General features: G+C 39.4%; 1 protein-coding gene across 7 annotated transcripts in view; it reads right to left on the bottom strand.

The window, feature by feature from the left end:
• LOC138624289 (rap1 GTPase-activating protein 1-like) overlaps positions 1-2,407 on the bottom strand; it is a 42,893-nt gene extending 40,486 nt beyond the window's left edge. For 3 of the 7 annotated variants that reach the window (XM_069704324.1, XM_069704328.1, XM_069704326.1), the window contains exon 1: positions 2,262-2,406. In XM_069704324.1, the coding sequence (XP_069560425.1) occupies positions 2,262-2,305 (44 nt within the window). In that variant the 5' untranslated portion in view covers positions 2,306-2,406. Of the gene's footprint in view, positions 1-2,261 lie in introns of all 7 variants that reach the window. The other 4 variants (XM_069704332.1, XM_069704325.1, XM_069704327.1 and 1 more) reach the window with 2 other exon arrangements.
• Between the last annotated feature and the right edge of the window lie 11,909 nt (positions 2,408-14,316).

The raw sequence follows: 14,316 nt of genomic DNA, 5'->3' as shown, positions 1-14,316 counted from the left end.
GAGAAAGCACAGGTGTAATAACGATGGCTCAGTTCCATTAAGTGACCCAGTAAGCCATGACAGTGAATCAACATTCAAGAAACCAGGACCTCCTCTAAGTGGAATGTAGCCATCATTAACACTCTCATGCTTTCCCCACAATGACAAGTCAAAATGTCTGCAATGAAAAAGGTGACAGTTGGAGAGAACCAGAGTTATGGTTTACTCCAACAACCACAGGGAGCCAAAATGTGCCCATTTCACACTCAAAAACTGTCTTCAAGAATCAACTTAAAGATGACATTTATGCTTTACTCAAAGTCTTTTCAAGCCGTATTTTTCAGTCTAACAATACAAAGACATTAAGTAAAAGACTAATTATTTGGTTTGGCAAATATATATCTGGTTAACTTCCACCACAGCTGTCAAAGTGCATCATAGAAACATTTCTCAGAGATTTTCTATCAGACCATTTACCTGTTTACCATTGATCGGCTGAGAGTCTTTGGTTAGTAGCAATCATGTACCTGAAACAAAGCAACTGCAAGCTTAACCCTTGTGTTGTCCTTGGGTCAAAATGACCTGCAGCTGTGTTCAACCAAGTTCTATTTTATTTCTATATTTTTATATTTTTTGGGATCATTGGTCATCATTCTTTAAAGAAACCCTCACAGCCTCCTTGTCACCAATGATCCCAAAAAATATGAAAATAAAATAAAACTTGGTTGAACACAGCTGCGGGTCATTTTGACCCAAGGACAACAGGAGGGTTAAATGAGCAATATGTGAGTTATGGTGGCTTCTAGTGGTGAGGGTGCAGATTGCAACAAACTGAATATCCCTCTCCTGACCCATTCATGCTTTTCCTCTTCCTTCCTCCTACAGCAGCTGTGAAACTTGTGAAACATGTGAAAGGCCCTCTCTATAGCGAGTGTTTAGTTTGTCTGTTCTGGGCCCCTTCCCATGAACTCACTCTGAAGTAATGAAAACACAACAATCCTTCGATTCAGGCTATTATGCAAAATGAAAACATTATGAAAATGATATTACATTTCTGCCAAAAGAGTCCCCTAAATCTTACACACTGGACTTTTAACTGGATTTCCAACTGGCAACACGCAGAGAGAAATCACAACATGAATGCAGGGATCTAGGACGAGGTTGCATCGCTCAATACCTCTGCCACTCACACCAGTAACAGCTGAATTAGAGATAAATCACCACTTCCACATGAAGGCAACTTGAACTTCTTGGCCACTCAGGTTGAGCAAAAGATCATCTTAAATAGAAAAAATGAGAGAATTTCCTGGGAAATTATTTTGAAATTATGGGACATTTCAAATAAAGTGTTAAAAACAATCTCATGCTTCTGTATGCAGCTCCTACCATAATCTGTATTTGTGGCTGTGGCTTCACCTGGCCAACAACCTACACACTGATGTTATTACTGTGACCACAACACAAAAATTGCTGCACAGCTCAATCTACCTCCAACTGTCTCCGCTAGCTGGTAGCTTGTGGTATATTCCCAGACACACACACAAAGCCACACATACACACAACACTTTAACTGTCGGGAATGCAGTGGCATCGGGGCACCTGTTCACCTCTTGACCATTAAAGATTCTCTGCTGACTCTGTGTCTGCTGGTCAGTATCCTGTAAAGTCTGAAGAGAGCCACATGAATATACCGGCGACATAAGTGCCTATAGGGACAACAGTTGACTGTACAGCACATATTTCTTTCTTTACAAATAAACAATAAAATGCTACGTCAGGGACAAGCTTGAAAGGAAGTTATCCCCATTCCGAATAGATAGAAATCAAATCCTACATGTACAATACATGCATACCCTCACATAAACAGCCACAAGCCATATGGTGGCATTTTTGCATGTATATTATTTCTATAGGTGCGCACTTTTCCTGTAACTTGAACTGTACTCTTCTCTCTTTCGTCACCTTATCTTGTTTTTGCTGCTATATCGGATCCCTCACTATTACAGAATGGGAACCTTCATGTCAGGTTTTTAAATGGAAAGCCACAAAAAGCTAAAAAAAAAAAAAAAAAAATGACAAGCACAACATTTAGGGCCAAAAGCTGTTTTGATGTCATTCCAGTGCACACACCGCACAAACATGCAGGCACAAATACAGACACAGAATCTGCACAGTCATCAAACCAGGTGCCAGAAACAGATGCTCAAACACACAGACTCCAAATCATGTGAACTGTGAAGAGGATTAGTTGGTGTGTAAATAAATAGGATATATATTCTTACCCTCCATAGGCTCCAAAAGTGAAACTCCTCTTTCTCTGCGGCATACTGGCTAATGGATAGCAGTGAGTCAGTCAACTCAGTGCTGAATGGAGCCAGCACTTGTGTCACTTACGCTGACTGAGCATGTGTGTGTGTGTGTGTGTGTGTGTGTGTGTGTGTGTGTGTGTGTGTGTGTGTGTGTGTGTGTGTGTGTGTGTGTGTGTGTGTGTGTGTGTGTGTGTGTGTGTGTGTGTTTTGCGTGTCAGTGTGTGTGTTTGTATGGTCTGCCTGCCGTCTGAGTTCCACTCCCCCAGCCTGGGCTAACGTGCCCTGCCTCTTCCTTGCTCACACGCCTCCTTCACAAACAGGGGAGAAACGGCAAGAGGATGAGGGAGGAGGAGGAGAGGGGGGAGGGGGCTGGAGTGAGAGCTGCTGACCATGCCAGTCTCCCAGGGAACCAGGAGTGTCGGGGTAGTCTTTCTTTCACACATACAGGCTTTATCCCCTCACTCAGATCAGAGAAAACACACTGTCAGGTTTGTTTTTTTGTATTTAAAATGCACTGCAATCCTTAACCCTCCTGTTGTCCTTAGGTCAAAATGACCCGCAGCTGTGTTCAACCAAGTTCTATTTTATTTTCATATTTTTTGGGATCATTGGTGACAAGGAGGCTGTGAGGGTTTCTTTAAAGAATGATGATCAACGATCCCAAAAAATATAAAAATATAGAAATAAAATAGAACTTGGTTGAACACAGCTGCGGGTCATTTTGACCCAAGGACAACATAAGGGTTAAAAACACAGCATTGACACAAGCCACACAAGTTGATAATACAATAATGTGAAAAAGATCACAGAGGAGTTCTCGGGAGAGTGAGAGTTTGCTTAAAACAAGTCTAGCAACACTAGTTCTCCCTCTGTCTTTCACTAGAAGACAGCTGGTCAAACAAGCTGAAGACATGAAACAAACAGCTCATCGTTCTTCACAAATGTCCCGATCACAGAGACTTTGCCTCGGGTTAGTAGATGTAACTCCTGCATACTGTAGGCGATAACCTCTGAACAAGTTTTTAATCTGTTCATTCATCTCCCTCCAAATTCCTTCTTTTGTAAACCCCACACCTCTGGTATGCACACAAAAGGACTCTCTTTTAGCAGGCTGTTGAGTCTGATAAACTGGCAGCAGTGACAACGATGCATATGCGACCATGGATTATTGAATAAAGAAGGATTACAGTCTTCAGCATCAGCCCACAGTCGGATGGACTTTCACTTCCAAAGCATTTGTTGGATGAATCGGACTCTGTTTTCATGGCCAGTGTTTGGCAGGTCAGATGTATTAATTAAGAAAAACAATGGTTTCCGTTGGCGACAGTTAAATTGCCCCTCAATCATGAATGATAAAAAAAAAACCTCACCAGTTCAGGACTTTAATCTCCCCAAGGACCAATGAAGTCTTCATCACATTAACTGCAGAGCATTAATAGTAACCGAGTAGACGAGCACATAATTAATCAATGGGCCTAGCAAACCATCACAATCATGCTGATAGACAATTACGTCATCCTTCCACAATTGCATCACCGTTTTCCTCTGAGACAGCTATTGTCTCAAAAACATTTGAGCATAGCCCTTGGCTGACTTTGCTGGTAATGGACTTCACTTGGTCTCTTGGCCATGATGTATTTCATCTAACTGGACAGCTCTTTGGCTGATAAAGACTATTGATTATAGCAATTATTGATTTGATTGATAATTTTGAGCACTCGTTTCTAGCCACGTGAGAGGCTTGGCTCCAGGGATGGTATGTCTGTCAGTTGGTCGTTCCATCACTCAAAAACTAAGGGACTTTACTGACATGAAGTTAAGACATCTATGTTGCAAAAGGATGAGCCTCCTCACTTTGGCAATCCCCTGACATAACGTCTCAGCCATGATGCTGATATTTGTCATTTTGAGTGTCATGTTTCAACAACTATTGCCATCATATCTGGCACCAGCATTCATGTCCCCCGCATGATTAATGGTAATAACTTTGGTGACCTCTGAACCTTTGTCAGGTCCAAATTTAAGTTCATCCAGCCTCGTGTGTGCTTTTTGTTGGGTATTAATTAGTCAGCTTTAGTATGCTAACATACAAAACTAAGATGATGATATAATAGACTATCTGCTAAACACATTGACTGTACATAAAAGTGGACATAACTTCTGGGTCTGAAAAATGAGACTAATGCAGAAGTGCCATCAATTGCAATACCACCGAGGGCCACTAGGGCTTGTCCCCAAAAAACCTCCAGCTGCTCCAAAACCTGTATATATCGCTCTGCATTAATGATGCTATCCCAGATGTGCAAGCAACCCATGCCATGTGCATTAATGTACCCCCATACCATCACAGACAGTAGCTTTTGAACTGAGCTGACAACAAGCTGTATGGTCCCTCTCCTCTTTAGCCCCGAGGTGTGATTTCCAAAAAGAATCTTACATGTTGATTTGTCAGACCACAGGATAGTTTTCCACTTCACCTGAGTCCATCTTAAATGAGCTTGGGCCCAGAGAAGGTGGCAGAATTTTTGCATCATGTTTTTATATGGTTTCTTCTTTGCATTGTAAAATTGTAACCTGCAGTTGTGGATGCAGTGAAAAACTATGTTCACAGACAATGTTTTTTGGAAGTGTTTTTGAGCTCATGCTGTGATTTCCACAACCGAATGGTGTCAGTTTTTTTTTTTTTTATTGCAGAGCCGCCAGCAGTCCTAAAAATCACGGCCATTCAATATTGTTGTTTGGCCTTTTCCCTTGCATATAAAGATCTCTCTGGATTCTCTGAATCTTTCAATGTTTTAATGTACTGCAGATAATGAAATTTCTGAATTCTTTGCAATTTTGCAATGAGAAACATTATTCTTCATTGTTAGTTGAGATGTTTGACCAGGTGTTTTTTTTTTTTTTCATCCACAACTCGTAACAACAATTTACAACACTTTTCCAGTTGACTCTGTCCCATCTTTTTTGAAAACGGGTTTGTTTAATCCATAAAGAAATGCAAGGAAATGAAGAGCTGAAGAGTGATTAAGAATTTCAAAACAACTACGTTTAGAGTTGTTTGTGGTTGTGATGATGAACATCTTTTATATACCAAAACTGTTTATATAGTATCCAACATAAAAACAAATCTTCAACCAAACCATTAAATAAGTTACAGAGTTATTGCACTTTTCAGTACTACCACAGGCTGACTTTATTTAAGTGCCACTATATTGATTTAGCGCGTCAGTCTCTGTGCTTCTTTTAGTCCTGTCTGCTCTCCTGACAATTCAATTAAGTAAAACAGCTGTGGTGTGTGTGAGGCATTTGAATGGGTGCAGCCCAGACAGAAGCCTTTAATCATATCACCTCAGGAACAAGGCCCAGTCTTCCAAGCAGCTCTGGCTCTCCTTTTGTTTTAAAGGAAGTGGATGGGCAGGAAGATGGGCAGGAAGAGGACAAGTGATGGAGATCACTGCCTGAAAGCAATGTTGTCACATTCACAGAAACTACTGATACTGCAACATCAACAAGAACTGCTGAGATCACAATAAACAAGCTTGAAAAAGATCCTCCCAAAGTAATTCTCCCATGTGTCTATTACACGCAGAATATTCATCAATAATATAATTAGAATCAGATTCCTAAAGTCATAATCACTGTTATTTCTCAAACCAACACTGATGGATGTTATTATTACTGCAGGTGTAAATAGATGCGGTTTGGTTCCTCCCACTTGCGGTATGTTAATGGTAAAATACGGCCTCGTAAATTTAATAATTTATTTCCTTTCCTGTGGAATAGTTAGCATCAGTAGGGCACACGTTAATGCAGAGTCGGTGTGTGGGATGTGAGGGGTTGAGGAGTAGACAGAGCAGACCTAAAGCTCATTCATTCATCCTCAGTGCTGCTTTCATGGGGCAGGAAATTTGCTCCTGTATGACTGAGCCTTGTGGCCCGTCTAAAGAGGAGCAGATGCTGATTAAACAAGCAAGACATGCAAAGGCTATCGTTAAGGAGGTGGATCATAATTTATCATTTTAGTTCTTTTAAAAAGAAACCTAATTTTCTATATGTAGGGCTTTAACCCTCCTGTTGTCCTTGGGTCAAAATGACCCGCAGCTGTGTTCAACCAAGTTCTATTTTATTTGCATATTTTTGGGGATCATTGGTGACAAGGAGGCTGTGAGGGTTTCTTTAAAGAATGATGACTAATGATCCCAAAAAATATAAAAATATAGAAATAAAATAGAACTTTGTTGAACACGGCTGCGGGTCATTTTGACCCAAGGACAACAGGAGGGTTAATGTGTTTGGGGCCACGCAAACATCATAAATCAACCCTGTTACCAAGTAACATGAAGTTCAAGGTGAAGTATAGCCCTGCTACTTTAACAAAAGCTTTGTTCAAATAGAAAACAATGGAAAAACTCAGCTTCGTGCCCTATGTTTATTCTCATTGACATTTTAATGTTTCTGTAATGTACTTGTCTGACAGTTTATTCTCCCAGCTCTGCTTTGGTTTGGTTTGGTTGTTTTGTTTCTAACTTGAGTAAAATTTAACGATACGGGAAAAATATCCTGTAATTAAGACATATCTACTTTTAGATAATCAGTTTTTCTTAATTTATCATAGGTTATAATAATTATCAATATTCGGGTTGAGGGAATCGAGCAGTGACTGTTTCTATTTTAACAGGACGTCTACTTTAAAAGGAGCTGCATGAGTGAACAGCCCCTTAAAGGACCAGGTTAATTATTCCAAAATATTTTGGCTGTGTCTGGATGAACAAACTGTCTATATGGCCACTGTATACATTGCCAATATTTTGCTGATACTTGACTCAACAAGGAGTACACATATACTTGGGTATTTGGAGAGGGTGAGTTTGGGGAGGAAGGGGTACCACACAAATATTTGAAGGGAGTGAACATTCAAAGGGCAATTGTGCTTTGAAGCATGAGGAAATAAGCAGAGCTTTATCTCTGCAAGTATTTCATTTTCATTGCACTTTTCCAACTTCGGTAGCTTACTGAATGTAGGAATGAATGCCTGGTGCCAAGGCAAATGTAATTATTTAAAGGCTTTTGTAAAAATTTGCAATGGTTCAAATTACCCGTCAAGTGACACTGGACATTAAAAGGTCTATTACTTTACTTTTTTGTCACCTAAATGGCCTTTAATATTTGTTTTGTTTTGTTATTCAGCACTCCTTCTCACTTCTTCAGTTTATGCAGAATTCACATCAGTTTCACATCCTCTTCCACTTGGGAGACCAGACTCCTCTTGCAGACAGCTGAAAAGAAGCTACAGTAAGGATTGTTGACCATCTGACTGGGAGGAGGTGAGCAAGCCCACTGAACCACCCTCCTTCCAATGGGGTCACGTGGCCCTCGGGCCCCTGGGAGTAGCTACAAACAGCCTCGCGCACACACTGTGGCCTTTCATAGCCTCCCCGTCCGAGGGCCAGGATATTAAGGTGGACAGGGCAGAAGAAAAGAGGTGTTGTTGCAACATGCTGAAATCCAATGAGCCCTATCTCACTCTTTTGAGGTCTGAATGCAGTTACAGTGTGAGTCCCATGTATTGTTCTCATTCTTTTCATTTCATTATAAAGAGACTGGCCATTATCTGTAGGTAACGAGAGTGATTATATATGCTCTCCTTTTCATCATTCTTAGACATTTTTTGATAACAAAATATCATCTTGAAGTATCATCTTGAATTTTCTAATAATAATAATGGAGCATTTTTTATATAGCATTAACGATGAGATCAATTAATCATCACAGTTAGTCTTCTTCAGACAATTAAGATCCAGTAGAGGATGAGGGTAACAGCTCCAGGGACATCTTGCTCATTGATCTCTGTTGCAGAGAAAGATCTATTTCAGTTATAATGGATCCTCAGTGCTATGCTATCTCTCCACTGGGTCCCAGGTAGCTCCGTGATGGATGGTTTTCTGCGACTGAGAAGGACTTTGTGTTCATGCCAGGTGATCAATAGGAGACGCGTCACGGCAGAGACAGACTCGGCCTGACACCACTCAACTTTAAATCCCTCGGCTGGTGGAGAAATGTCAAAAAGCTATAGGGTAACTTTTAATCCTTTTACTTTCAACTCACGCTGGAGGAGTAAATTTGATGGATTTCATTTCCACAGACCACCGTTGGAGAATGGATTTAATATCAGCTGTTTGTGTATTCCAGAGATGTTGGCATCGAAAAGGTCAATAAAAAAGTTGGCTTAAAAAGTGGGGATCCTTATGTTGAGTTACTTTAAGAGTTATAAAAGAGTAAGTCTACATGAGCATGCATTTATTATTAAATAGTGAATGATGCTCATGAGAAGGCAGAGTCACAGTGCCCTCTACTGGACACTGCCATGTAACTATAATAATGTCATCACCAGCCATAAACATTATTCAAGAAAAAAATTAAATGATGACCCATGATGTCTTGTAATTTGGTTCACAACTTAAGCTGGTGATGATCAACTTCTACCTCAGTATGAAAAGTAATACAATATATGATTCTATAACTCTATTCTGCTTCCAAAAATCACAAGAAAATTAAAAGGAATTTTGATAGAAAAATTTTCATTTGGAAATTAATTATTTACAATTAATTATTTACAATAATGATGAAAATATTTCAAGGTTGTATGTTTTTGTTTTTATTATTTTTTTATTTAGATATTTGACACTGGTCTGCAGAGAAGTATTTTCAGTGTTTATTGTAACTGCTACCGTATTTCTTTGGTTTTAGTAGGGCAAAATTTTAAGTTTAAAATTTCAAAGCCACAAATGTTACGTTGTGACAGCTGACAGACAAAGTGCATTCTTGTCATCGAACACGCCTATTTAAATTATTGAACTTTTCCCCTTCCTGCCATGGTTTCATTGCAGTTTTTAGGTCAAATCCATTTGAGGCATTCCTAGACATGAGGAGAGGATTGAAAAATTAAGGTTAGTCTTTTCAAAAAGACCCTTAGAGTGACGACACTAAAAAGCTTTCAAGAGAAAAATTTTTAAACATCTCGTTAGATAACTTGTAAGATGTCTCGTACATGATGCACTGAATCAAACCAAATCCTCATGATTGACATCTATTTTTGTTATCTTGTAGATATAAGCCTGATGGCAGTAGGTGTGGCGGGTCGGAGCCTCTGCAGCGCAACAACAGGTGTCTCCAGAAATAGAAGCAAACCTCTGCATGTGTCACCCAGAAAACACTGCAAACCCAGTGTCATAGTGGGCAGAGGGGTTGATGAGGCAGGGAATGAGTTTAGCTTCCTGTATGAGGCCAATTATGAGTCATAGCAGGCTAATCTGTGTCTGCAACACAGAATGTTACAAAAGTTACCCTGCAAGACTGTCATAATGGCAACTTCCTCAGACTGCGTGTGGGGTCACCTTCTCATCATAAACCTCAGTGGTGCAGACAAAAAACAAGAGGAAACCTTACTAAATTATAAAGCATGAAATGGTCACAAGCCTAAATACATCTCTGACTTACCAGAAAGATCCAAAGCACCCAGACCCCTTAGGTCATCTGGGACAAGTGTTTCCAGAATCAGAACCAAGCAGGATAAAGCAGCTTTTAGTTTCTTTTAGTTCTCTTAAACGATCGACTCATTTAAATCAGGGCTTAAAACATTACTGTTTGCTGTGGATTCAATTAAATAACTCTTTATTTGTTTGCTTTTCTTGTGTCTTTATTGTCTTTTAAATGCAAGTTTAATATCTTCGTACTATCTTACGTTTTAATATATTTCTATGCCTCTTCAAGGCACTTTGAATTTCCTTGCGTCTTCATGGCGCTTTATATATAACCTTGCCCATAGTGTTCATCATTTACATTGAGCATAATCTCTTCATGTAGATTCATGAATATTCATACAATCTAAAGAAGATGGGTCATTTGTTGCAGATGATGACTGAATGCTAAATTGCATTAGATGGTAGAACTGCATTCCTTAACATGACTGAAGTACTACATGTGATTATAATCACCAACTCAGGTGCATATCCATAAATAATGCTTCTGCATATTTTAAAAATAGTTGGTAGCATTTAGCAGCTTGGTGCCTGATAAAAGGCTGAAATCTAATGTGTTTAATTTCAACTAAAAGATAATGAACAACTTAAACGTTTTCCATTCTCAACATCAATGAATAGTAGCCAACAGTTTATGCAGTTATATCAATTTGGCCTTTGAAACCAAAGGGCAGTGAAGAAGACTAAACAGAGCAAGCAAGGAGGATAAATCAATAGTTAGATAGCATGCCAGCCCTGTTTTTACACACTCTAGTCTGTACTTCAGCAATACAGCAACAAAGTACATTCGCTTTTGCTGTATTCTGCACAATTTAAAACGTGTAGAATATATATTATTGGGTACCAATTAACCTACATGCTCGCCGCCTCAGCTTATAATGTATACGCAGCATAAAATGGAGACTACATCTAATTGAAGGATTGCCGTGTTGTTTTTCTGGGTCTATTTACTGAATAACCGTGGCACTTTCAGAACAACTTTTAAGTAATGAGCCTGTTAAAGGATCAGTATTTCTCCATCGGATATCTCTTTTCCCTGAGACGTAAATAAAAGCCGTAATCCACAGAGCCACAGACTCAAAGTGATGACAAGACACTTCTGTGAATGTTAATAAGGCAGACATCAAAGGGTGAGGATGTGAGGTATAGCAACGAGTAAACTAATTCAAATAAAATTTCTGAATTGTGCCCTTTACACTCTGTAGACATTGAAACTGCTGAATGGGAGACAGTACAAAGGCAACTCATGATGAAAATCAAGAATAAATATAGAAGCTCCACAGACACAGAAGCAGACCAAGAGTGACTCATTCAAAGCCCATCAAAGAGATAGTACACTTTCACTCTAATAAGCTGTTTGCAGAGGTCCAGCAGACTTCCTCCTCTGAGTAGAGAAAGCACATAAATGCAGTCGGCAGATGCATAATTCAGCAGGGAGGAAAATGATGCATTCAATATCTAAAAAAAGCCACTTAAGTATCAACTTTAAGCTTTAAATATTTTTTGTTCGGTTGTAGCCGCGAAGGCTCCCGGGACACCACTATAATTAAGATATCTCACATATGAAAGTACATTCCAGTGACTTTTAATAAAGAAGAAAGGTAGCAAATCTTTGATAAAAAATAAATAAAATGATGTGCAGAATGCCGTTGCTAATAAAATATGTCTGTTTTCCAATCGTACAAATCGTCCTGCCTCCATGTTCTCATCAGAGTACGCATTCATTTAATGCAGCTTCTCATCACAGGCTAATAAATGTTCACTACAGCAAGCGTGTATTTTTCAGACCTAGCAGACAGGGCTGTAATTTACAAAGAGTTCAACAACATATCACATGTTGAAATATAGCCATAAAGGGAAAGAGCACAACAGAGAAAAGACTGCACTGCCAAAGAGCGTATCTTCACAGACTTGTATGTTTGACACAGTGCCAACAGGGCACCCTACATATAAGATGATAAAAGAGTGTATCGGGAGCAGCCAGTAGCCTCACATAACCAGCGTATGAATTATCTATGTGAAATCTGGCAAAGCTTCTGTAGAAACTGACTGAAGAAGGACGAAGAAACAGACAGGAAACAAAAAGAAAAGAAGAATAAAGGCCAATGACCGCAGAGAGTGTTAATACAGCAATAAAAGCAGGTGATCCAAAGATGAATCAGAAATATGATTCTGTCTTGACAAATCAAAAGTTCAGACAGATTATTACAGACACGGTTACAATGAAACATATGTATGTACATTATTATTCTTTTTGATAAACGCTAAAGGCAAAACAGCTCCAAAAACAATTTGTACTAATGGGGATTTAACCTTATTCATTACAGACTAATTGCTTATCATGTGAGATGTGATTAATGATTACACAACATTGACTTCAAACTGCCGAGCTCCAGGACGTTGGCAGGAGCCAATTAGGTCACTGCCTCGAGGCCTCTTGCCACTGCTCATCCTCAGTCTCTTGTTTGTTGTAACTAAAAGTATGATTTCCAAATTCAGCAAGCCATGGCCCATCTGCTTATTCTTTGTTGGTTGGCTAACAGGAATGCAAACCTCTTGAATTAACAAATATGTTGTGATTTTATCATGTTTTTTCAGAGGAACAAGAATTATAATACAGTAAAACAAACAGTGTAACTCTGTTTTCTCTGTGGGGGGGTGTGAGGGAGGGGGTTCTTTCTGTGGTTTTAGTTTTGCAAGGCAGATTGGTGGAATATCATTTGCAACTGGGAAATCTTCCTACATTGAGATCCTAAGCTGTGAAGGAAAAGGTCCTGTTACATTTAATAATAGAAAAGGCTGCTGCGCGGAGGGACTGGCTGCCAGAGCACACAGATCTGAGTGCACAACTTCTTCCCATGGCCGGTGTAGTCACAGACACCTGGGCACTCAACTGGAACCATAAAGTAAAGAAGAACGGTAGGTTTGTACATGGAAAGGAACGGAGGGACTTAAGGGTGAGAAATGCTTAGAGGGAGATAAAGGAAGATAAAAGAAAAAGGATGATGAAATGGAAGTGCAAATGTAAGGAGCAGTGCAGCTGGGAAATGCACGATGGAGGCACTGAAGGATGACAGCCAAAGAGGGGTGTGACTTCAGAGACTTAAATCTGTGCAATCATTTCATTTGAAGACCCTATCGAAGTTTCTCTGTCACTTGAATCAGATGTATATTACAGTACATAATAAAAACAGCATTCGTTAGAAGTAGAAGAGAAGAAGAGGTCAACTGACATCAGAAGGCACCGACAGCTTCTGCTGCTCAGATGCAGACTTGAAGGCGTTGAGCCATGAAATAGACTGAAACACAGTCAGCCCTGCAGAAACACAAACTGCACCACTACAGAGCACATTAGGGAGTCAGTAAACACAATGCAGCATTTTCAAACAGGAAAACACACATCAAAGACCTTTTTTTAGGATGTTTGTCAATTTAAAATACATAATCCATAATGTTTTAAGTAAATGAGATGGATCCTGTTTCTACTGTTTTGCCACGGAAGTTTAGAGAATAAGACTTGTATCAAATCCTAAATCCCAAGCTTTGATTTTTAACTTTTTCTTACATAGTTTCATTTTACACAAGCTAAAGTAGGTCAAATGCCCTGTTTTTGATGCGAGTGTGATACTGGTACAGTACTCCAGTGCTTCTCTGGCCTAATGTTTCCAGCACAAGATGGAACAACACATCACATCATGTTGACCTGTAGCCGAGCACTGAGGATTCTCAAATCTGCCAAGAGCTGAAGTTAAATATACAAACACTGCAAAGCTTGTGTTTCTTCCACAAAAACATACCCGAAGAGAACCGAACGCTGGCAGTAAGAAGCAGCTAACGAGCAGTCAGCCAAAAGAGGTGGTGATGTGCAGGAAGATGCAGTCTATTACTCATGCTGGAGGGTCATACGCACACACACACACACACACACACACACACACACACACACACACACACACACACACACACACACACACACACACACACACACACACACACACACACACACACACACACACACACACACACACACAGGGCTTTACTGAGGAAACAGGACGTCCTCAGAGTCCCAGAAGGAATAGTTAACCACAACTGGATCAATAGTCTGCGTGTTTCATATCAAGAGAAAAATGTCATTCTGTTGTCAAATGTCACATAAATCTATAAACCTGGAAGCAGGAGTGTTGAAGTGCAATTCATCACAAAGTGTCAAAACTTGTCATACGGTGTTCATAATGACATTATGAAATAAATTGCCACTGAGGAAAATTATATTGTGAAATCAAAGCTTGAGAAGAGAGATTTTGACAGAAACACTTCTCTAACAAAATGAAGTGAATTCATGATTATTAGTTAAACTATTAAATTATGTAATACAATAAATGTTTTATTGCTTTTTAGATCAATGTTTCACTCCTATTACGGTTAATTTCATAATTTATTTTTAATATTTGAACACTCAGGACCTCTAGATTTCCTAGAGGAAAATAGTT

The sequence above is a fragment of the Brachyistius frenatus genome, unplaced genomic scaffold (assembly GCF_029030835.1).
Source record: "Brachyistius frenatus isolate BFR_SWC_R1_liver_20210118 unplaced genomic scaffold, ASM2903083v1 Contig_50, whole genome shotgun sequence".
NCBI classification, from domain to species: domain Eukaryota; kingdom Metazoa; phylum Chordata; class Actinopteri; family Embiotocidae; genus Brachyistius; species Brachyistius frenatus.
This window is presented reverse-complemented; position numbering and strand designations above follow the sequence as displayed.